The sequence below is a fragment of the Pseudopodoces humilis genome, chromosome 3 (genome assembly GCF_049639895.1).
Source record: "Pseudopodoces humilis isolate 2021_Gansu_Grassland_sample_001 chromosome 3, ASM4963989v1, whole genome shotgun sequence".
Classification (NCBI taxonomy): Eukaryota; Metazoa; Chordata; class Aves; order Passeriformes; family Paridae; genus Pseudopodoces; species Pseudopodoces humilis.
In genome coordinates this window covers 1,282,385-1,307,745 of record NC_142202.1, presented here as the reverse complement: position 1 = coordinate 1,307,745, position 25,361 = coordinate 1,282,385, and the positions used below count along the sequence as shown (strand labels likewise).

General features: G+C 41.2%; 1 protein-coding gene across 16 annotated transcripts in view; it reads right to left on the bottom strand.

The window, feature by feature from the left end:
* EML6 (EMAP like 6) overlaps positions 1–25,361 on the bottom strand; it is an 87,895-nt gene that overhangs the window by 45,797 nt on the left and 16,737 nt on the right. For 7 of the 16 annotated variants that reach the window (XR_015772116.1, XM_088052443.1, XM_088052446.1 and 4 more), the window contains exons 3-8: positions 16,061–16,220; positions 10,673–10,771; positions 9,515–9,583; positions 6,788–6,973; positions 4,819–4,954; positions 2,661–2,862 (exon numbers count right to left, since the gene is read on the bottom strand). Coding sequence is in view for 15 of the 16 variants with exons in the window: in XM_088052443.1 (XP_087908569.1) it covers positions 2,661–2,862; positions 4,819–4,954; positions 6,788–6,973; positions 9,515–9,583; positions 10,673–10,771; positions 16,061–16,220 (852 nt within the window). In the remaining variant the exon portion in view is untranslated. Of the gene's footprint in view, positions 1–2,660; positions 2,863–4,818; positions 4,955–6,787; positions 6,974–9,514; positions 9,584–10,672; positions 10,772–16,060; positions 16,221–24,117; positions 24,227–24,592; positions 24,666–24,758; positions 24,856–25,002; positions 25,057–25,241; positions 25,348–25,361 lie in introns of those variants that run through there. The other 9 variants (XM_088052447.1, XM_088052448.1, XM_088052449.1 and 6 more) reach the window with 8 other exon arrangements.

The window sequence follows — 25,361 nt, the reverse complement described above, 5'->3', positions numbered from 1 at the left end:
CTCAGCTCTGCACAGGGAGCACAAGAGGCTCCAAGGGAAAACAGTTCTGATGCTGGCACTGGAATAAACAACATAAACACAACTTGGATGGAGCCTGAAAAGAGGGTGGGAGATAAATCAGTGTGGGACATTAAATCTGTTTTCAAAGACAAACCAAAAGTAGGATCAAGAATCTTGCAGCCTCACAAGGCAGAAGCTGCAAGCCAAATGTAACAAAGAATGAACCAGGAAGGCTTTGGAAAGATTTTGAAGAAAACACCAGGATACAATTATTGGTCCAAAATGTTGTTTCCACATAAATCACGTCCAATACTTTGGAAGCCTAACTGCAAAACATGACCATCTATTTAATAAATGTAATAAATAATTCTCTGTGCCTTCAGAGAATGATAATTTTCCCCTGTTCCTGTGATAAGAGACAGGGAACAGGCAGCTTGCCTAGTTGAGATGATTTGATTTAGAAATTTAAAATGTTTAAAACCTTTATTTGGCTATTTCTCTCAGCTGGGCTAGGGAAAAATACAGCAACTCCCCTTCTCATTTAGACATCCCAGACACAAGAATATGATCTGAGTCACTAAATAATTTCTTGACCAATTTAGATTTCTGTTATACACCCACTCTTTGAAAAATAGTGTGATAATCAAATACTAAGAAAAAAAATCCAGTGAAGGGCAATATAGAAACATCCATGTTGACACAATTTTAGTATTAGAGAAAAATTGTACAAAAATCCTTTTGTGTATTTTTTAATCTCAAGGAAAGTATTTATACATTTCAATGGAATTCCTCACATGAAGCCTATAGGCCATAAAGTCTAAAAAAAAAATCCCATTAGAATTAAAATCCCACCCTCCCTAGTGCCCAACCAGCTCAAAGAAGGGTGATGTCAGGCAGTACAGCCCTTGCAGCTGAGAGAATGGCACATCCAAAGGCATCAGGGATATCATAACTGCTCCAGCAGAGATAAGAACGATAAGAGCAGCACTAATCACGGTCTGATGTGCACACAGACCCTGCAGTGCTTCCTGGAGGGGCCAAGGCTGGGCCAGCCTCTGAGTCAGCAGCACCTCCTCCAGCTCCAGGAGCTGAATTACTCTGCCCACCCACCAAGGGATGAGCCCAAGACAAGAAATCCCATCTTAGTGGGATTATTGGCTTGAGAGCAGGGCAATGCTAATCCCAGCTTTGCAGCCCTTCCTCTAGAGCTGACCTGCATCCTGCCAGGACACTTGTGTCTGTCTGTAACGCTGGGCAGGCAAACCCCAGCAGAAGAGACCATTCATGCACTGCAGAAACTGAAAGAAATCATCCTCCTGTAGGAAGCAACAGGGAGCAGGGACGAAACAGGATCATGGAGAACAACTGGCAGTTCTGTGGGTTTCACACTTGGATTATAATTGGGGTTAGAAAGAGATGAGGGATGGCAGGGATAGGAAACCAGTATAAGTGAAAAGATTGAAAGGGAAGAAAAAATAAATCCCAGCTGAGCAGCAAGCCTCAAAGCAGAGGTGAATCATAATGTGCAATCTGAAGGTGCAGTAATCAGAATCTGGGAGTATGGTAGGAGATGGATTTTTGTCACTCAGGAAAATCCCCATCTCTTTAATCACAGGTAAATAATCAGTTCCACTGGGCAGAATCCATGTTCAGGTAAGAACACAGCAGCTCTGCAGGTGTGGACTCGGGGAGAGACTGAAATGGACCTCCAAACTCTACAGTCAAGTCTTACTAAGCACAGTAAAATGCCTTTTTCCCCAGAGGTTTATAAATATGCCAGATTTTAACACAGGAGGAAAAGGAGCATCCTTGATTTTGTGACAATGTCCACAAATATGTGGACAAAATTTAAAAATTCTGCTACAAAGCCTCAAGATGCAAGTTGTGTAACTAAACACAGGATCACAGAACATCCTGAGCTGGAAGGGATCCCCATCAGGATCATCAGTCCAGCTCCTGGCCCTGCACAGACCCCCCAACAATCCCACCCTGGGCATCCCTGGCAGCGCTGTCCAAATGCTCCAGGAGCTCCAGCAGCCTCAGGGCTGTGCCCTTTCCCTGGGGAGCCTGGGCAGTGCCAGCACCCTGTGGGGGAAGAACCTTTCCCAATATCTATCCTAAAACTCCCCTGACTCAGCTCCAGCTGTTCCCCTGGGTCTTGTCACTGGTCACAGCGAGAAGTGATAGTGGCTGCCCCTCCACTGCCCCCTATGGTGTCGGTGCATTTTCATTAATCTCATCTTCTGGCATTTTAACTGAATAGGTTTTAGACCAGATTTCCTAAACACTCAAGGCTGAGGCAGACATCTTCTGAGTAAAACACTGGACAAAGGTATTTAGACTCTAAGCTTGTTGCTTGATATTACCAGAAGAGAAGTGAGGTGACCATTCCCCATTTGGATTCCCTGTACACAGCAGGAATAAATCAATAATACAAGCAGAAGAGATAAATCCAGCACATTTTGAACATAAATTCTGATTATTTTTACACGATGTATGAGCCAAATATGAAAACTGAAGACAAAAAGCAAAGCTGCTAAGAAAAATACAGGGGGAAAACGTTGTCTTAACAGAACCTTACCAGAAGGGCAGCAAGTGAATCCATTACAAATGAATGTGCACATGAAGGAACAAACTCAACAAAGGAGATCCAGCCTTACCGCACGGAGCGATCGTCGCTGCCGGTGACCGCCAGAGGCTTCTTGGGATGCACGGCCAGGGCCCAGAGCTCCCCCTCACAGTGGCCCTGCATGATCAGCATGGGTTTGTCCCTCTCCCTGACGAGCACCTCGAAGATCTCGCTGTCCTGCGTCCCCGCCAGGAGCCTGTCGGCTTTCCAGCACACGCTGCGGATGGACAGTCCTGCGGGCACGGCGGGAGCTGCGCTCAGCGCCGCCCGTGCCACCGCTGCCGGTTCCACAGGCCATTCCCCACCGACAGCTTTGCCACTGGCACACACACAACATCCCAGCTGGATCCATTGCTCCCTCAGATTTACTCCATTTGGTACACAAAACATCCTTGCTGAGCACCTTGGGCATTTACAAACCAGCTCCATTTCACAGGATTTAAAGATCAAAATTTTCTATTAGCCGAGGGGTTCCTGTGACTGAAGCTGGTTTATTCCTTTTTCCAGTGCTTTATTTTTTTGCACATTCAAATAAAATTTTAATGGTGAATTCCAATGGTTTGTGCCCATTTATCACACTCTTCCACTTCAATCAAAATGGATTATTAAAAAACCATAAAAAAAATAAATCCCTCCTCTCCAAATCCAAACCAACAGAATTTTGCTTTGTATAACTTTAAGAGAGCTTGATCTTATTCCACAAATCTGATCCTAACTTTGGAGCTGGAATTTTACTGACCACAAGCTTATAAACACCCTCTCAGCAGGCTGAGCAATTTAGTAGTACTCTCTGGTCAACTGCTTGCAGGGTTTGTATTTTCTGTTCCAGTACATGAAAAGCAGTTTGGATAATAGGTCTAGATGCTGTGAGATGTGAATGAATTAAAAAATCCACTTGTCATGTAGTCAAGGTCACCCACATCATCATTTTCACACATTTTTGGAACCAAATACAAAATGCAGTGAACTACAGGTCACATAAATAAAATATTCTCATCTCCCAAGAATTTATTTTCTCCTAATTTATTTTCTTGTCCATTTCCAGCAGCTTTTAATTTTTATAATGCCATTTTATGACTTAGCTAAATTCACACTGAAGTTTTGACTTTCACCTTCTTGGTACACACCAATGACCACACAATGGAATTCAGATTGGAATTTGGTGGAAGATGGACATTGTTAAGATTTAGAATAAAGCACACCTTTGGATGTGGGAAAGGCAGTGCTCTCTGTGAACTGCACATGAAGGAAGATTATCTGCTCTCAGGGTTTGTTTGACAGACAATGCCTTTGCACAATGCCTTGGAAAAATAACTGCAAGGGAGGGACAGAAGGTCCCAGGTAAGCATTAAGGCTCCATCACTGCTTGAGGCTACAGAGGTGCTTAAATTAATCTGTGCCAATGCCAACTGAAAATGAAACCCCACTTCCAGAGGTTGGGAGTAGCCTCAAAGGCAGTTTTCACTTGCCCAGATCTTTGCTTTGTGTTTATATGTTGCTACTGTTTTCTAGAAATTTTAAACATTACAATTCAGGCTGCAAAACACTACATAAAGCCAGGAGTGCAGAGCACAGGGACAGCTGCTTGTGTCTTGGACAACTTTTTGAGGGCTAAATTCCATGAGTGAACATTACACCCTTGATAAAGCATACATGGTGATCTATGAGATTATAAGTGCTTCAAATCATAAAATAAGGTGATGACTGAGCTCACAGGAAGCAGGATTAGATTCAACAAATGTGATTATCACCAATTTAATAACATTCTCTCCAACAAACCTGCCAAATGCAACCATTCCAAGGGCATGTGTGGAGTGGTCAGATGGTCAGCATCTCTGTGCATCGGGTTCCAGAAATCTCAGTTAGTTAAATGAATTGCAAGTAAGTAATTAATAAAGGATTGGCTAACTACATTCTCCCGTCTTAAGGTGTTTGATGAGCTCTTGCTTATCTTCTAGCATTTGTATGGTGGGAGCAGTGAATTCATCCCTGAGTTTATACCATGAACCAGGGGAGCACTCCACAGGTTACAGCATTGTCAGAGAAGGAAGGGAACACAGATCCAAAAATAAATACAGCCATTAAGTGAGAAAATCAGCAGCATGCAGAGACATCTATGCTTCACATTAAATGCTGTCACAATCCATTATCCAGATGTGTGAAAAACCATTAAAGGAATAGTTCATTACCTTTGTATCCTTGTTCAGTCTCCCTGAGATCAATTTTAGTAATTGGTTTGAACTCGGTGTCCCACAACCGAATGCAGCCATCTCTCCCTCCAGTGGCAAAGCCTTCTTCACAAGCATACATACTAAAAATTCCAGCCTGTCAACCAACAGCAGCCCGAGTTTTAAAGGCCTTTACAACCAATTTAAACACACAAAGCAAAGGTTTTCAAACTCTTGTTAAAGGCCAGAACCTGCTAGGCACAAAAGTGTTGCCCATCCAGAAAGAAAACCAGCAAACACAACTTTTATTTCAAGTGCTCCACTCGAGTGGTTTATGTAGAAACCTTTGTGCAAACAGCAGTGAAGAAGCCTATCTGCAGAACTTCAAATTTTGGTTAGGTAATATTATGACAAGGACAATTGACTAACTAATGGAGCACTTAAATAAAGAGTTAGTTGTGATAAACAAAACCAAGCAAACAAGCAATACAAATATTCTTACAGGAGCAGAGGTGACTGAGACATTCTTTCATGAATTCAGCTCAGGCATCGTTTGGAATCTGACAGGAACTGAAAGAGTGTCAATTCATTCTCTTGTGGAAAACAAGTCTCTATTACAGTTTGAATTTCTCCTTGGTTCTGAAAATGTCTCATGATTAATGACTGTGCAGAACTATCTTGGAATAGTTCGAGGAATGCCTGATGAGTCCATATTTTATCAGGAAAACCTTGCTTGGGAGATAAGGTGAACTGCACGGAGATAAATACAATGGAGAGAAGACCTCCATTTTTGAAGTGGCCTTGTGCAATGTCTTCATAAATTAATATTTCTAATTATTAATTACATAGAGATTGCATGTTAGCCATGGCAAACTCCATAATTTATCACATTATGTATAAAGAGGATGTATTTAATCATTCTAACAAATCTACGTAAAATTCTGCAAACAGAATTCTGCTAATATACTACAGGGGGTTACTGCTTGTCAAAGACATTCCAGTGTTATTGCAGCTGCAGTTTCACAGCAGTTCCTCAGGGAAAATGTCCCACTGACTCCAGACCCTCTGCTTTCATAAATTAGGGATCACTTTTGTAAATAATCAGTACTTAGATCTCATTTGAAGAGGTGCTACAAATCCTGATGAACTGCCACCATAACTAATTTTGGGAGATCAGGAAAAAAACCTGTTATTTTTGCAGTGCTCTTTCTAGAACAAAACTATAGTGACAAGTGTTAGATGTCATATCACTTTTCTAAAGAAAACTGTCTTATTTCCTTTTGTTCCAAAAACCCCACATCAGAATGCCATTGCCCACAGCCACATTCCAAATAGGAGCAGCTCTCAAATATATTTGAAATAAGACAAGGAAGTCCTACTGTGCTTTTATTGTAGCAACAACAGAGGCAAATTAATTGTATTAGACTGGTTAGAAATCTAACACAATCCTGCACATCCCCCTTTCACTCTGTAATCATGAGAGCTCCAGACTGGGGGTGGTGGTTTGTGGGTGTGTGTTATGGACACAATTGGAGTAAACTGTTTGGAATATGGCTGGAGTGCAAACTCACAGATTCAACAGGTTTCTTCCACACTGAAGCTCTTCTGAGGAGTCAGTCTCCAGCATTGGGAACTTTAATGGTAAAATTCTATTTAAGCCTAGATAACCTGCTTGCCAACTATTTTTATGTATATTGATCATAACTGAAACTACTCAATCTGTGAAACTTTAGATTTACAGACTTCATTTGAGGTTTGGCTTACTTGGTTAGATGAAGGCTATAAATATCAGCAATTCTGGCACTATCAGCCCAGCATCTGTTGGCAACACGTCAACAAGTACAACATTACATCTAAGTTCTTAATTGCTGAACAGCCTCAGACATCCTTTTGACCCGAAACAGAAGGAAATCTTTGTAGCTAAGCCTTCAGGAAGTTTTTCAGTTCAATCAACAGTTCATTATCAAACAGACACGAAAACACCACTTACACTGTGTGCTCCTTGAATTGTGCGGACCAAGTTGAGCCCTTTCCAAACATAGATGTCTCCATTTAAAGCCCCAGAGTAGGTGATGTCTTCTTTAGCACAGGCTAAACACAGGATTGTTTGGAGATCTCCTGTTTTACCAAATATTCCTCTTTTTGCTGTCAGAGCGTTTCCACACAATGTCCAAAACTGTGAAATGCAAATGGTAGATGGCAGGAGAGGTTTCTGCAGAATTTCTGGTTTTTCCCATTAGTGTGCAGATGGCAGACACACATCCTGACAGAGCAGAGTCTGGCCGGGCACTGAGATGATTCCTTCAGTCCTGTCAGAGCACCCCCTACTCCAAAGCCTGCCCATTTACCAAGGAAAGATGCAGGCAAATGTACATCTAAACCCAAAGGAAATGATCAAACTGCTTGAGAGGGTGAGGCTCAGTGCTGCCTCATTACTGCCACACTGCTCTTTCTCATTCTCTCACTGTCCTTTATCGGGTTTTGCTGGGAAACGCTGTCCAGACAAGTGCATGTTTTTAAACCCAAGAAAATCCCATTTTTCTTGTCTGCAAAACACAGCTATGGCACTGAAGTGATAAAATACTTTATCTTACACAACCTGTGTGCTGGAGCAGACATTTCTGCCCTTCTCCAGTGCACTGAAAGAGTTGTGCCCCTCAAATATAGTCACAGTTACTGAGAAACCATCTGTTCCACGGGGACTGCAAATGCTCGTACGTGAGACAACTCCCTGACTCCCGGAGTAACAGGTTCCCAAGTGTGGAAAGGGGACTTGCTCAGCTGCCACACAAAAGTCATTAACATCCTGCAAAAAGGAATCTATGACTGGGGAGGAGAAGAAGAGTGAAGAAAACAGAAAGTTTGTCTCAGAAGGTTGTATTTGGAGGTGAGCTAGAGATATCAGACTACCTGTTTTTGAGTAAGGGTGCTTTTTATTTATTTAAATGAACATCATTTACCAAGCAGAGACAGCAGTTTGTGTACTCAGCTCCCCCTCAAGGACCAGACCTTCCAGGGAAGGAAGAATAAAGAGAATATCAATGAAAGATGTGCAAGGGAAGCACTGAAATCTCCAGTCCTGTCAGCACCAGGATGTTCTGGACAGGTGCAGATACAGAACAGCAAATCTCTGGGGTGCAGCACAGCACAGCATGCCAGTGGAGCCATCCCTGCTCTGTCAGCTGACAGACACTGGCAGAGCCTGCACAGGAATAGTGATGTGTCTGACATGGATTCATCATGTCCATCTATTCCCACTTCATTTACCTACAGACACATTTTTAGGTATTTTTCTAAAATTCTTCATTCCAGAAAATCCTTGGATCAAGGTTTTTTGTTTCAGCTCCCTCTCTATTCTTAATGCAATGAAATTTTCCCTTTGCCTCTTAACATCAGAGGGAGTACTGCCCCCAGGGCTCTCATTCCTTGAGTAAAACCTAAACTCCCCTCCCTTCTGGTCAGCTGAGGAAGGGTTGGAGAGCAGGCAGCAGTGCTGGAAGGGTGGAGGGAGGATCCTGAGTTCAGTGAGAGATTCCTTAGCTCCTGGGCTTTACCTCAGCTTCTAATTCCTGCTCAGCCAAGTGAGCCAGCAGAACTGGACTGCTAAAGGAATAAACAGCACAATTCCCAAGCAGCAGTCCCAACTCCCACAGTGATACAATCCCTTTAGAGCTGTTATTATCACATTCTCACAGCCTTGTACCAAACAGCAAGTTCAGGCAGCTGCTGGAGCACCACTGGAGGGGAACACCGAGTAATTTCCCCTCCATGCTGCTTTTTTCCAATTTTTTGGCATTCCTTTATCTCTGTGTATTTATAATTTACAATACACAGAGATAAAGCCTGCTATTCTCTGTGTTCAGGGTGATTATAGTCATTTTAAACAGCAGACAGGTGCCAAACAAACCCAGGTTTTGGAAAACAGCTTGCAGAACACAACAGATGGTATCACTGCTGCCAAAACCACCCACAGTTTGAAGCAGTGGTGGTTTAAGGGCACAAGCTTCCCAGGAACCATAACTAGAGATATTAACTGGTTTCCTAAACTTCTAGTTAAAGCTCTTCCCACCCCAGTCATGTGAAATAATTGCCATCTGTTAGGAATGTTTTTGAGGAGACAGGAGAAAAATAGAAACCTGAAGGGGATATTGGCAGACAAGGATTTGTTTCTAAGCTTTCCACAAGCATGAGAATGTTTTATCCTAAACATCTAATACATATCTAGATTTCTATTTCAAACACTTCCATAAAGGGTGACTTAGAGGGAGCAAAGAGTGGGGCACCAGAGTTTTGTCTCTGCAGGCCCTGCACGCTTCTCAGTGGTGTTACCTGGGAAGCCCAAGTGCAGGTCATTCTGTTCACACTTTTTACCTTGGTTCCTCCTACAGCTGCACAGTGACCCTTTGTGATGCTGGACAAGAAACCCCTAAAGGCTGAGGCCATTAGGGTGGAATGGAGAGGGCAGAAAACCCAAAATTGTAAGTGTATAATGATGAAAATTGCACCAAAGGATTTTCCCGACTTTCTTGTTCAGGTAATCTGCAGCTCAGGCACTGCTGAATGTCTGAACTGGCTTCAACCAATGCATTCAGCAAAATGTTCACAGCAGAAAGAAAGAAAAATACAATCTGTCCTATATTTCAAGTCCTCATCAGGTGAGAACACAGATTTCTTTTTGTGCAAGTAATTTTTCCAAGTAAACAATGAAAGCTCTTACCTTTATGTGTTTTACTCCACAGCTGACAATTCTGTTTGGCTGATATTGATCCCAGGAAATATCAAATATCTGTTAAGAGATACATTAAGCTGATATTTTAATCTATACAGAAATGGCATCTAGGTTCAGCTTGCTTTTACCAGTGCTTAGCCATAATTTCTGTCGGAACATATTACAAAAATGAAAAACACTCTACAGGTAAATTTGGAATTCTTTGTAATCAAAGGTCAAGGCAAACATGGAGGGTTCCTCACACAGTTCTGTCAACACACTTCATCCCTGTCTCCACACTGCCAACCCATTCCAGCTCCAGGATATTACTGAATAAACAATATTTACACAGGCATTCTTTCCCACTCCCTCTTCTGTGCAGAAGCTCCTTTTTCTAGTTGGGAAAGTCTACTGGGACTAAGATTTTAGTACTTCTAGCCTGTCCTGGAGAATTCTGTTCATTCAGAACATGATCTTGCACTTACTGAGGTCAGTAGCAAAACTTTCACTGATGTAAAACATGTTATAATATGATTTTATATATATATATATATATATATATATATATATATATATACAAGTTCTCAGAATGTGTCCATAATTTATTTTAACATATGCATCCATGTGCTTATATATGTCAGGGAGATATTTTGCTTATGCTAAACCTGGTAAAACATTTCCTAATCCTGAATGACATTCTAAATTTAAACCTGGCTAGTTCTCATCTTACCTAAGTTATGATCCTTTACCTGAAGTTAACAAATATAAAACAAATATTTATCTCAATCAAGTCTCTTCTACAGGTAACTGTCTTAAGGAAAACTGAAAGGGCTGTAACTAAATTTGCCCTCAGGATAAATTGCCTTTTTGACATACTCAGAGACAAGATGATCTATGGCCACTGAGCTCTCATTTCACATCTCATACAAAGAGCTACAGATCCCCCTACTCAGCGTGTAGGCACAACGTATTTCCTCCCTAGGCTTACTAACAGTGCCTTGTGCTGGGTCTGGCACAATCAGAAGGAGTAAATATCTTGTTCATTATTTTAAAAGCCAGGTAGAATGACCAAAATTACCTTTGCATTAACCTAATCAAAACAAAACTTATTTTTAAAACACTTGTGCAGATCCCAGACAAAATCCAGGAATGCTTCCATACAATTACCCTGTCGGAATGGCCTGTAGCTGTTGCCAGGAGCTTTCCTCTCTTCCAGTCCCAAATACACACCGTGTTTTTGGCATCCAGTCCCACAGAAGCCAAACGCTGAGGAAAAACAACAGCAATCCAGTTAACAGGAAATCAACCCCCAATCACCTTGCTGTAGTTCCCAGGATTATGCGCACAAATGGATTTTCCCACGTGTGATCTGGGTCTGAACCATGTTACAAAGACATTCACACTCAACATTTACTGCAGAGAGCACTGAAATATCTCATCTTCTCTAAAAGGTCAGGTTATTGATTTTAGGCTACCAATGTTCCAAGTGAAATTCTTACCCTAAAACACCTGAGGTGCTTGTTTCAGGTGCACCCCTCTCTCACATTATGATTTATTAATCTGATAATGAAAGGGAAATAAAAGCTTTCACAATTTGCAACTGCTGCTGTGTTCATTATGCTCATTTTGTTGAGCTGTAGAACCAAAACTGGATGTACTTTTAATAATTGTCTTATTCATAGCTTAGTGTATCACATCACCAGTTAAAATAACTTAAATAATTAACTAATAACCAAGTTAAATTAAAGTTTTATTGGTCATCAATTAAAAGAACTTAATTTTAATACCTTTCCATCTCAATAGTGGAAGAAATAAAAAGAACAGAATAAAACAGAGGGGGCATTCTAGAAGGGAAAAAGCAGAATGGATCCATCTGTGACATGCTCAGATGATCAGCCCTTACTGTGGAAGTTGTAGCTCTTTTCCCTTCCAGTGACTGTCCTAATTTTGTCCAACTTTACATGAATTCCATAAAAAATTGGCTCAAATTCTGAGTAAGCAAATTGTTTAAAATCTGGATGTGTCTGTGATAACACAAAAGGACTGAGCCAGCAAAGAAAACAAGTGTCGTTATCTTAGACTCCTCTAAAATGCTCTATTACGAAAAATACTAAATGCAATAAAGCTCTCAATAACAGAAAGGGGAAAAAACTGTTCATAGAGGAACAGGAAGCTCCAGCTTTCATTCTGCAGCAATAATTCAGAGAGCAGGTACCTGAGGCCTTTTCATCCCATTCCTGAGTGTACATCTTCCCTCTGGGGAGAGCCCCTTGATAGCCTCTGCATTAACTGCAGGAGGTTCACACACCTTCCACTGTCTTAACTGTCACAGTTTCTTGATTTAGAGGAATGAAATAGATGTTTTGGGACTTTGGTTTAATGAGAGATGACTACAGGCATTACCTCGATGCAAAACCTGAATAATGCAGAACTCAGCCACTGTCCCACCAGAAAATGCACCAAGCAATGTGGTATTAATGAAGACAACAACAAAACAAAAACCCTCCAAAAAGCCCAACTCAACACCCCTCACCACCACCACCAGAAAAAACTATTTACAGACTTATAGCACAAGTTTTTCTGAGCCCAGACTCCTTCTGTGGGAATAAAACTACTGAGAAATTAAATGAGCTGCTCTTAGAGGAACACAAAGTTTTCATGGGGCAATCTAGGTATGCTCTCAGATATTGCTGGGAGGACCAAGGTTCCCTTGGAGGGTTCACCCTACAGGGGGGGCAGAACTCAGTCAATGGGCTCTGACTCATAACAGAGCTGTGAATGGAGAGTTAAAGAAGTTTGTACAGTGGAAAAAAGAAATAAAATTATAGTTTTTGCAGGAAGTCCCAATTCTGCCTGGATTTCTGGGATTTAACATCACTCAAAATGTCAGTAGAAGTTGGGGGTGCTGGAGCTGGTCAGTGTCAGTGTTACACCACTCCCAGCTGCAGGAAACTCCTCTGGCACTGAGGACACAGCACAATCACACGTAGGAAGGAGCCCAAGAGTGGGAAGTGGGAAATCAGACCTTAAACCTACTGTATATGTGCAGACAATGCCTATACTCAGCTTCCTAAACATCCTTGTTCCCAAGCACTATTAATGCCTCCCCTCAGGGTACTTTGGCAACAACCACCAGGAAGAGCTGGGGCAAAGAGAACACTTTCCATCCAGGGAGTGAAGGACAATCTGTAATTAAATTCCCTTGATTTTGGAAAGCAATTTAATTCAATGTTATAGTTGTTGTAACAACTGTATTGTTACTGTAGTGCTGGAAAATGAAGTTTTGAGACTTGTCTAAAACAGAGTCTCAAGCAAAGGGGGACTTAACAGATAACACGAAGAATAGAAATGTTCAGTTCCCTTGACATTGCAAAATAGAGCATAACTACTAACTAGCAAATTCGATAAAAGAATATAAAAGACACAGAGGATACTGAAGGTATCTGGAACCAGTGGATAAACAGATCATGGGGAACCTGAGTGAGGTTTGTGCCAGTCATGTACAAAGAAACACCAATGCATGCCCTGAGATGTTCAAGGCAAGGTCATTACAATACTGGGGGCTCTCGGTGAGTACAGCCAGAGGAGACCCCTTTAGACATCCCTCTAGGACTACAAAAGGAGTTCCAGTCAGGGGCAGAGGCATAGAAATTCTAGGGAAAGTGGAGGTTATTTATTAGCTAGGAAGTACATTGTGATATGTCTGATGAGGATGGAATCAATGACCTGTTGTAAAGTTTAACGACACACATTTGATTAGAGAAAAAAACCCACTCTTCCAACTGTGTCCAATGCTGGAATAAGGAATTGTTGCTTTCTAAAATTTAAAATTGTGTTAGGAAGTTTATTCCTTAGCTGACTTTGGTAGCAGCAGGGAAAGCACTATGGGAAACTAAGAAATACTTTATACTTTTTTTTAACTTTGGCCTGCTGAGGAAGGTCTCCTACCAGTAGAAAAGTGATAAATGCTGAATTTCGTTTTTGGTTTAAACACACTTTTAGTTCTCCTTCTGGAAGGGAATTTGACAGAATTCCATTCAGAGAATTCAGAGAACTGCCAGAAGAAAGTATCTGCCAAGTAGTTTAGGCACATAATTAAACAATTATTTTTAAATCTGTACAGATTTGGAAGATCTGGCTAAAGAAGCCTAGTGCTGTACTTTTAATTTCTTAATTAGGTGTGTATGCATTATGGCAGTGCCCTTCCCATGCCATTAAAAATATTTTTAGAAAGCACATAAAAAGGGTTAATCTGAAATAATTCAGAGCAGAAATTGAACTGTGTGGTATTGATAAAATAGTTCAGTATGAGGCACCTGCTTTGCAGGTAATTCTGTGAAGAGGAGATGTTAGTACTTTTAAGGAGAAACTGTAGTTAACTCCTGATTGAAGAGAATACATTTTTAATTACAGGCAAAATGACAGCTCCTCATTAAACATTTTAACCAAGTGCAGTTTCCCTCCTGCCAAATGGCAGCTCCTGCTCAGACAGAAAAAGCCCAAACAAAAAGATGTATTTTTAAATAGCAACGCTTCTGCAAGAAATTCAACTCCCATCAGGACTGTGTTAAACATGAATAGGAAATTTACTCTGATTCTATTTGTCTCCAAAAGCTGTGTTGAAGGTATATAGAACAAAGGAAGCATTCAAGCTCTCCCCATGTATTGATGATCCCCATTTCTTGGAAACAGTAACAAATGCTGTGCTCAGGGATGTGCATTGCCCAGCCTGTGGCACATGAGGCCAGGGAAGCGCTGCAGGAACCACTGCACTGGCTCCGAGTGGGGTCAGCTCCAGTCCAGGCGGGAGGAATATTTCCCCATTAATTCACCCAAAAGGATGGGATATCCCGGAGTTTCTGGTTGAACTTGGCTCAGGGAGAGGAGCGGTGGCTCTGTTTGACACCCCGCCCAGGGAGCTTCACTCTCACAGGAGCACACAGGGAACCGAGCTCAATCCACGGAGATCCACACTGGGAGTGCAGCAGAGTCACCTGGGCTTTGCCTCTGCCTGCTTTCATTTAGGAAGTGGACAGCTGGCAGAGTTAGCAGTGAAAAGAATACAGTCCCTGTTGTGTTTATAACGTTTGATTGTTGCATTTATTTGTGTTTTGGGGCTGAAATACAGCTCTGGCTTTTAACAGCCTTTGGATATAAAGGAAGGAAAGCTTTGTACTGGGAGGTGCAAGCAGTGTCTGCAGTCTGTTTTGCCCTGTCACAGACACCAGCTCCCTTGGGAATGCTGACTAAACAAACCAGAACAGCCAGCAGCTCTGAGCTCCAAATACTCACAGACTTCCTCCCATGCCCTTTAATTCTGGCTCAGCAGCTTCTCCTGCAATGCCAGGAAGAGCAGCAAAAAGCCAAGATGCATTATCCATATTCATGTTTTCCAGCACTGGTCGTTTTCCAGATATAAAAGTGTTCAATGCAAATTTTTATTTCCAGAAAAAACTTCAATTTCTCAAGTACTTCCAGAAAGGGAATTGACACTGTTCTGCAAGGTCAACCTGGCAGTGAGTTTGGGTTTTAATTACAGCAAGCACTCATCAGGGTCTTCATGAAGGCCTCCACCTCAAACAGCCCCCAGGTTCATGAGCCTTCATTCCCAAGAGGTACTTAAATAGCTTTAGGAAAAAAAATAGCTATTAACCACCAGTCTCATGAAGTTAAAAATGAGGGCGAAAAAATGAAAAGTGTTTATTTCTGAATGAACAATAACTTTAAAAAATATTACACCATTAGAAATTTTGTTCTATTTATTTGAGGTTTTTGGTATCAGCTAATCTAAACATTCTTAAAAATACTTCAGCAAGAATTACATCAGGAAACTAATCAGGACAAAATTGTCATAATTATGACAAAATTGCACAGCCAGATATTTATTCATAAAGCTCTGTGAAGTATTTCTCAGGTATATGTGAATTTTAGGTCTATTTACCTAAAGCTTTTAACACTGCCAGAGAGAAAAAAATCATTGTGTTTAGCTGGTAGCAGCCCACCATTTAGCTATATTTTAAATTTTGTTTCAAGATATCATCTAGACTAATCACATTGTATAAAGCCACACTGTGTGTCCTAATACCATTATTGAATTAAATTGCCAGCACACCCTAGCCAAGGAGACTCTCCCAGCAGTGAGATTAGTGCAGTTCTTCTGCCAGAAAAGCTGCAGGGTTCTGAGGGTTTTGCCAGCAATTGATTTCTTTGGACAGCAGGTGACAAGTCTGTGGTGAAGCCATTGCAGTTAAGGCACAGAGGGGCATTTCTGCTTTGGATAGCTGTCCAACACCCAATGCCTCCACTCCACTTGGATGCCAGGCTGTGATTCCATCCCAAAAGCACCTCCTGTGCAAGAGCTGTGTTCGCAGTCCTCCTACTGCAAGTACAATTAAGATACAAACCAAGGCCTTGAACAGCAAGCCCAATTCAACCAGAGCAGAAGTTCCAACACTGCAGCCCTGCAGCTGCTGAAACACAAAACATTTAAGGAGCATCTCTCCGAGAACCAGAGCTCCAGCTCAGTTCAGAGCCCAGAGGAGGAGCTGTACTGACCTGGCCATCCGAGTCGAAGGCCAGGCAGGCGACTCCGTGCGTGTGCGCATCCTTCAGGACAGACACGGTCTGGACACGGTAGGAATCCCAGATGCAAATGTAGGGATCCTTCCCAACCTGCCCTGTGGCTACCAACGTTTTATCCGGGTGAACTGCGAGGCTGTAAACAACACACTTCAAGTTATAACACACTTTGGTAGGAATGATCACAGCAGCTGTCTTCAAAATGCACTTGACTCCAGTATTTACTTAAAATGTTTTGCTGAGACTGACATGGTGAGTGCACAATACAATTTATCATGTAATAATATTTTAACTAGAAAAAGGAAAAGCGTAACCAGAGAATTTTAAAATAGTTTTGATTGATAAGCTGATTGAGCACAGACTTGGATCTTAGTCTTTCACAGGTTTATAATGGATGATTTCCTACTAATTATTCCTCTTTTGCACATCAGCTCAAATATTCTGAAATATGGACAAAAAGCTGAATAATGGATATTGTTTACTATGAGAAATATACACAAGAAATCCTCTCTTTATATGCTTAAACATAGCAATCTCAGAAGAGACACAGAAATAAATTGTTCCACCAGAATCAAACCATATATTTCTGTTCACAATCCTTCAAGTATGAAAATAAGAATAAAACCTCTCTGCAGAATCATATGAATACAAAGGCAGTTTTACACAGTTACCCAGGAAACAAATTTGAACAATGGCTGAGTATGTGAGCTACACATGGAATAAGGAAAAACATCCTATAATAAACTGGCACTCACCAGGTGGCACAGGGAAGCTGAATACTTCTGCTATCCCAGGAACAGATAAAACTAATTATTAAGAAAAGTTAATAAAAAAACCTTAACAAAGTTTCATAAACATACGCATTTCATGGAAAAAGAGCAGTTTTAGCACAATTTAACTGACTGATCTCCCCTGCCCATTCCTCCTTTCCTCCTCAGGTCTGAGTTGTACATTATATTGTGTGTCAGTTAATTCACCTCAGTTCTACACCTATACAGGCAATAAAAGGTGGCACCACAAACTGAGGGTGTGATAGCCATAATTAAGTTAGAATACTTTTCTTCAAGAACCAGAAGGAAAAGATTAATTGGGCTCACCTCTCTCACTGCTAGAGCAGAACTTAATTACATGTGCCACCATTTAGCACAGAGCAGTTCTCACACACCAGAGACTCCTCTTGGGTTAAGAGCACAAACACATTTCCTAAACATCAACACGTCTGTACTGAATGTCTCTGGTATTTGTTTTATCCTTTTTGATGCATGAAGTCAGCCCGTGGGGGAACTAAAATTAGGGAATAATATCAATTTTTGGCACCTAAATTAGCAGTCTGATTTCCCAGCCCCGCTGAGGACATTCATCTCCTGCTACCAAGCCTCTCCAATGCACTCCCCCTGCCCACGTTCAGTCTGGCTGTTAGATAATCAAGGGCTTATTTTTGGCAGACAGAGCAGTGGGCTAGAGGAAGGAAATGAAGCCAAATTTCAAGAACAACTCTTTGTGACTGTTTGTTACCTGTATATGACTTATATGTTTGATGTGTTTTCACCTACAAAAACTGTGAGTGTACCTATACAACATCTCTCTTACAGAGGGCATGTGCTGCCTTCAGGGTGTAAGATTTCCATGCCCTTCCCAGCCTCCTTAAATGGGTATCAACTTCATTGGCTGGGTTTTGAACTGTAAAGTGCATTTTCTAAGCAAACATCCCAGAGCTAGACCATTCCTAATGGAACCACATCGCTATTTGCATCACTGGAAAACACTGAAATACTGTTATATTTATACAGAAATATGATTAGAAAAGACAAGGCATTCAAACAACAGCAATTTATGGCACAGAAAACACATTACTACAGGATTAATTCCTATTCCTTCTACAGGGAGGACAAGATCTAAGCAGGGGAAGAAATTTCCCAAGAAAATTTGTCTCTGTTTTCCAGGTTTGAGGGAAAAGGACACAAACTCCCTCTTGCTAAAAGACCTGGGATGCAAACAAGGGATCAAAGCAGCAGCTGTTGGTGCTGCTCACTGGCCCTGGCAGGCACTTCCTCACACGACAAGAACTCTCTGTGGGAACAGCAACAGGAGCAGCTGCACACCCAGGGAAAGAGGCACAGATCAACTGCTTTGAGAGTGCCCATTCCCTTCCTTTCAGGGAAGCCAAAGAAAGAAATGGGATTCCTGGCTAAATGCACTCGTGGAAATTCCAAAGCAAAAGCTTCTTTAACCCAAGTGCCTCCAAAGACACTTCTTTTACTCAAACAATCCGTTCAGGATGAGCCAATAAAGCTCAGATAATATTTTACCATTATACCTCATTAATAAAAGGGTCTGTTAGGAAAATGATCTTTCAGGGAACATTTCCTTTTCCTTCCCTTCAAAGATCAACAAGCCTGAATCTAAGCATCCAAGGCTGGAACTGTGTTAATTTAGGATAATTCAAGATGCCAGACACGTGTTTCAGCAGGGTCTGATGAAATGCCCTATAAAAGTCATTAGTGGATCCATCTGGTCTGGGGGCCTTGCCAGATGGGAAACTCATGCTACCTCCACAATTTCTGTTGCAATAATATCTCACTCCAAGATTATTTTTTTAATAACACATTAGAATTCCAAAGGATTAAAATATTTGTTTATTGTCTACGTTGTATTTCTGTCTATATTGCTTTTCTGTAACAGGTTCCATACACTTGTAAACAGAGTATGGATCTGAAGTTCCAAGACAGAACTAAGTAGAAAAGTTTAGATGTAGCTCAAGGCTCAAAAGCAGTTACAGAGAAGATGGAGGGGCTCTTTTCACAAGGATGCACAGGAAGAGGACAAAGGCAAGAGACACGAGCTGATTTGTGGGAAACATTGTCTGGATATAAGGAAAACATTCTTCACTAGAAAAACTAAAAATCAGGATGGTTGCCCAGAGAAGTGGTGAAATTTCCCTCACTGGAAAGAGTTCAGGACTTAATTGGCTTGACAGGAGCCCGAATAACCAAATCTAAGGCTGTGCTCTCAAGAGAAAGTTGGATTGGACAATCTCTGGAAGCACCTTTGAAATCAGAGTTTTCTATGGCTCCAAATACTGAAATACTTCAGGAAAGTCTGAAGTAATCAAAGTAAAAATGTATTTTGGCTGGCAGCAGTTAACTTGCATTAGATAATTGCTCTCTGATGCTGCAAAAAGCAAGCACTTCTGTTATCTTTAATACAGGCATACAGAATTGATGGAGACCTTGGAATGGGTGTATCAGATGAGAGAAAGAGGTTCAAATCTCACTTCTCTGGGTCTTTTAAATCTATCACTGCACTATCCTATTTATCAGATAGGCAAAACACTTTTTCACTGCAGCAGTGAAAAACCAAACATTTGTTTTTGTAGTTTTGGTGCATAATTTGTATTTTCTATTTCAAATGCCATATTAATTTGAATCTTATTATAACCAACCTATCAACAATTCTTTGTTCATACAAATCAAAGCTGGTTTCCAGAACATCCCACCTGACAAAAAAGCAATTGCTTTTTGAAAAGGAAACAGACACTGCAATTCTGAATGAAATCACTGGACTTGTTGAAATCACTGTCTCAGGTGGATTGTCAGCAGCTCTTGACAATATAATTCATCCTCAGGCCTGGGATATTTTGAACTTTAAAGCAGTGTGCAAATTTGATGTCAATCTAAAATAACTCTAGATCGTTAGACACTGATCAATTAATCTCTCCTTCAAATTCATCCAGTTTTAAATTTGGAATAACATTTCCTGTTTAGACAAACCTTTACAAAATCCTACAGTTTTCTGTACCAGTGTTAGATCATGTTAATGAGACTTGGGGAGAGGCAGATACTGTGTTCTATTAACTCTCTTCAGGAAGTCTCTTCACAAGGAAAGAGTTTTCGTTTCTTGTTAAAAACTATCTACAAACCCCACAGTTTAGCTGAACAGAGAACACAGCAGGTCTTTCTTCAGAATTTAGGTCAAACTTGTGAAGTACTCAGGGCACCGACTCTGTTATGCTTGAACAATGGACATATTAGACAACAATTATTTTTCTTAGGACTCTTTCTCTGTAGCAAAAATATCTCTGAAGAAACAGTATTTCAAGAAGCTCCAAGCCTGTCCCAAAATAGCCACAATGTGCCAGCAGGTATTTTCTCCTCTGTTGCCTCCTCCTGCTCCTGGCAGGACACCTCCAGGCTCCTGGCAGGCCAGCAGCACATGGGAACACCAGGGTACTTCTGCATTTTACTGCTCACACGGTGCTAAGGACAGAGCTGTCCTCACATGGCAGCAAAGAACACAAACACTCGCTCAGCAATTCCCCGTTTCTCAGAGCAAAATGAGTTTCTTTCCTCAGTTGTGGGGTCAAAAGGGAACTCACTGTACAGACAGAGCTATTTTAGCAGCAAAATAAGGCAGGATGCAGCCTGATCCCCGTTTCTGAGTACAGCACAAAACATCATCAAGCTCTATTGAAAGGAATAATGGAACAAAGACCAGCAGTTAAATGGAAGCAATTGCAGGGACCTTGAGGAGCAAGGGACTATCAGAAAAGGAAGAGGAGCCAGAAAAAGGGAAGAAGAAGAAAGTAACAACAAAACAACCTGCACAAACCCCTCCAGATGTGTAAAAATGGAGAGAGCACTGAGCAGAAAACTGCAGGAATCTGACAGGTTAATCCTACATTTAAACTCCTCCCAAATGAGTTCTGAAACACCAACACCACAAGCATGTTTTGAGGAAAATCCAGCTCTTAATAATACAGGAGACTGTTGCTTGTGCACAATCACGGCTCCCAACCTTTGGCTCCTCCAGCACAAGCCCAAGACCCACAGAGCAGCGCAGAGCTGGCAGGCAGTTCATACACCACAATAACCAATTTTCCTTGGCTTGTACCATAGGGCAGGTGAGGGAGGCTACTGCAGGTATGTGGAACAAGTTGGGGAACAGATCTGTTAGCCCTGAGACACAGAGACTCCTTGTGTGCACATATTTCCATGTATAATATACATGATACACACACATACAAGTGAATTGCTTTTTTTACACATCTGAACATATAGCTCTAATGATAGTTTTAAATATACTAAATACTGCCACATGCTTCTTGCAAATAACTCAAGTACGGAGCATATTTATCCTGACAAAATAAAAACATAAATGTTGATAGAAATACTGCGATGGCAACATTTTAATTTACTGTCTTGATTGCTATATGGCAATATCTTGTTTATATATAACAGAGAACAGGATATGTGTACAGAATGATGGGCTTTTTAAAAATCATTTAGGCATTTTTTAGGTCCAAGCTCTTACTAGCTGTTCCACTGTTGGTTTTCCCCTCCATGCTCCCTGTGTAGGAAGAAGAGTGATACAGACAGATTCTAGCATTTACTCATCTCTCTGCACCAGCTTCCAACTTCCAAGAAGCCAGGCTGCCTCTGAGCCACAATTCCGGAATTCGGTGGCCTGTCCCAGACAGCTCCCATCTGCTCCTCTGAGGAAGCAAACACCCCCAGAGCAAATGAAGTCAGAGCAGACCGTAACTGGTATCACTGTGTTGGGCTGGCCCCACAAACCGAGCCCAAATGGAACCATTTTTTAAGTGGATGTGCAGCTCAGACATAATAAAGGTCCTGGAAATACACACATTTACAGCTGCTGCTCAGCTCCAGCACACTGACAGTGCCCTGGGAATCTGAGGGGCATCTTGACAGGGGTTTTATTTCTGACTGTTTTCCAGAACTCACCTGAGGCAGAATGGTAACAGAAGCACACAAAGTTATAACCATTCCTGCCACTCTTTATCCTTGGAAAATTCCTGCTGACCTGCTCCTTGTGCCAGTTTGTTATTCAAGCCCATGGAGTTATTCTACCACATGTCAATAAGGTTTGTTCAGCTGCCCAAGGCATATTAGAACTCTTCACAGATCAGGTCCAAAAGGCCTGAGCATGGCAGAACATGGAATTTCTCATGGCATCATGGGATGGCATGACAGAGGGAGCAGAGTCAGGCCACATTTAAAAAGTAAATGGCTTTTGAACACATGGTTAAAATTTCCCCAATAACAGAAGGTGAAAGAAGTAAGGGGGAAAAAAAAAAAAAACTTTTAAAATGTAATGCTTTGAGCACAAGCATTCTGCACTTTAACTGAGACCACAGATTTACACTCATATGCATCTGTAGACAGAGAAATATTGGGCAGATCCCCCAAACAAAAAGGGAACAGCACCACAGCACAGTCCTGCAGCACTGGGGCTCCTCCTCATACATGGCTGCACTTCTCTAATGATTTCTTTCCTTGTACAAGTTTATTTTATGGATAACTCATGGATATTTTGCAGCTCTGAGCATCTCCCAGTGAAAAGCAATCCTAGGAGATTTTATCCAAAGCCCACATTATGACACTGAAAACTAATCAACAACAACTGTTGATGTCCTCATGAACTGTGGATTTTAAGCAACAGCTGATCGGGGAAAACACCCAGTATTTCTTATGAGCCACACTACCCTATAGAGACCCCGCTGTGTAACTCTGAAATTCAACCAGAGCATTTTCCCATGCATGCTCGGAGTTCCCATTTGAGTCTAATGGTATTTGCACTCATGATGACAAACCAAACACTCCTTTTAATGGCCAAAGCAGTTGTAAAAAATACCCAAAACAGATACATGTGACACCCTTCTCGATATAAGCATTGTGTTTTGATGCAATCAGTAAAATGGACCTGAAACCATCAGTCGTAAAGAAAAATCTGCTAGAACTGGAGACTAAAAAGAGAGGGTTAGGAAAGAGCAAGAACTACTTAGTTCAGCAACATATTTGCCCCTGTCCTATTCTATGCTTATGATACTTTATGGACAATGTAACACATTCTGTGATAAAATATACCAAAAACCAGCAAGTAGATATCAGTCTATGATACTGAGACAAAAACAGCAATTAAATGCTATCAGTGATTTCTCAATACATGGAAAGCTAATGAAACACTGCTGTAAATCCAGTAATGCTCAACACGAACCAGCAAAACTTTCGTGTTCATCTGGTATAAGGTATTTGAAGGCCAGTCTGAACACTGTGATAAAAAATATAAAATTCACACATCAGATAAAGCCTGGAAGTGAAGAAATCAGCCTCCTTTATTTCCTGTGTTCACTTTATTCCAACCTGTGGGAACACCAGAATCAAATGCAGCCCAAACCAGACACACAAACCATGCACAGCTGATGGCAATCAAACCATTTCTTTTTCCCATTTCATCACACTCCAAGGCTGACACAACTGAAAATGGCCTGGATGTAGCTGTGCCTTTTCCCCAAGGGCAGAGATGTAATGATCATTCAGGCCAAGATTAAGCTGACAGCTCTACAACTGGTGGTCACAGTGAACAGCAAATCTGAGCACTAATTAATTGCCCACATGCACTAATTAATTAACTGCATGGTGGTGGTGCAGATGCCCCTCCCCACGCTTGGCAGCACAGCAGGAGGTATTCCCAGGGGGGATTCTCCCCTTCCCTTCCTTCAGAGGCTGACTCAGGCACAACTGCTTTGGCATTTCTTGGATCTGCTCTGCTTTTTGTATAGCCAACAGTCGGCACTGAATACGGGTATAACTATGCAGATCACAGTCTGAATCAAAACATTTGCAGAAACAGCTAAGAAAGAAGAGAGGGAAAATGGGAAGAAAATTTTGGAAACAGGACAGACAAAAGACAAAGCTGACAAAAAGAGGAACCATGGGGGAGCTGCAAAATGAATATAGAAGATGTGATAAAAATAACTAAAAAGCCCAGAGAACAGCCAAGAAGAAATGGGAAATACTGCAGAGAACAAGAAAAAGAAACCAACCATTGTCACAACTTTCCTGGATCACTCCCACTTTCATTTTTATTTTAAGAGATTTCATCTCATCCTGTTGAAAATCCCCAGGTATATTTACATCTATGACAAATCGTGTGGTCTAACAAAACTGCCAGGCTGTTGTTAAAAAATTCACACTGAGATAATAATACTGTTTGCATAGGTTTGCCCTCACCTGATTATCAGAAACAAGGATTTTGAGCCTGGGGAAAGGGTTCTTACTTCAAGGGCAACAAACACACAGCTGCATCCCATTTGAGCCTTCTTCTCATGGCTATCCTGCCCTACAACATTTAAAGTTTAGGCACTTTAGTGGCAAGAAGAACAGCAGAGGAAGGGTTTGATTCCATAACATATCAAACCAACACACACTGAGCTGCATTTCATGGGTCAGAAGCAGATCATTCTCTGTACACTGAGTGTCTACAGAAATGAGAAATGTGGCAGTGTTAGATGTGGCTGGAAAAAAAGGTTCATTTTTAGACCCCCTCAGGACAGGGGGAGTTTTCAGTGATACTCAGAATGCTTTTTTTGTCATTATCTCACAGAAATGCAAGGCCAAGACCAACAACTGTTCTCAGGGAAAATATCTTTCTATTTCAAAGGTTGAAAATCAGCAGAAATAGGAAAGAAATAGCAAGTTCTTATACCATCATGAGGAGATCCTGCTCCCTGTCTGGCCACGCTGAAGTGCACAACAAACATCAATTGGGGCAGAAACCACTGGAGAGCAAATAAGAGCCATATGTAACATCAGAAAGGGTCTGTTCTCCAAACTTCCAGTCACAATGGATCAGCAGCAAAGTCATGACTTACCAGTTCTATGAACGGTCTTGCCAGGCTTCTGAAATTCTGCTTCACCAGTTAATTATACAGAACACAAATACAAACACAGCTCCTAAAAATTCAAACACTGTTTGAATTATAATACATATTTATTATAAATCAATTTTTCCTTTTTTTCTAATAATTCAGACAAGAAAGGTTTCTCTACAATTGTCCACAAAACAGTTTAATTTTTTTGAGAAGGGCACTTACTAAAATGAGTGACTTTTGTTACCTTGCTTTACATTGTCTGACACAGCCTGAATATTCAAAGTATCGAGTGTCTCTTCTGTATGAGATAGATTAAACAAAACTTCTGTTAAACTTCTCAGAGAACAGAATTTACCTGGTTTCCCAGAGCCTATTCTAGCTGCAAGACCTCACCCAGCTCTAGCCTGTTATTAAACAAAAAGCAGCTAAGTATCATGGCTTTTAGAGCCAACACACAGAACAATTACATATTAAATCCAACACCTTGATTTCACCATACTCTGCTGTCCTGCTGGTGATGGAGTTATGCAGCACCATGGTAAAACCGACAAATGATTCACCAATAGAATACCAATAATCTGCACATAAAACCCAGAAAGATAA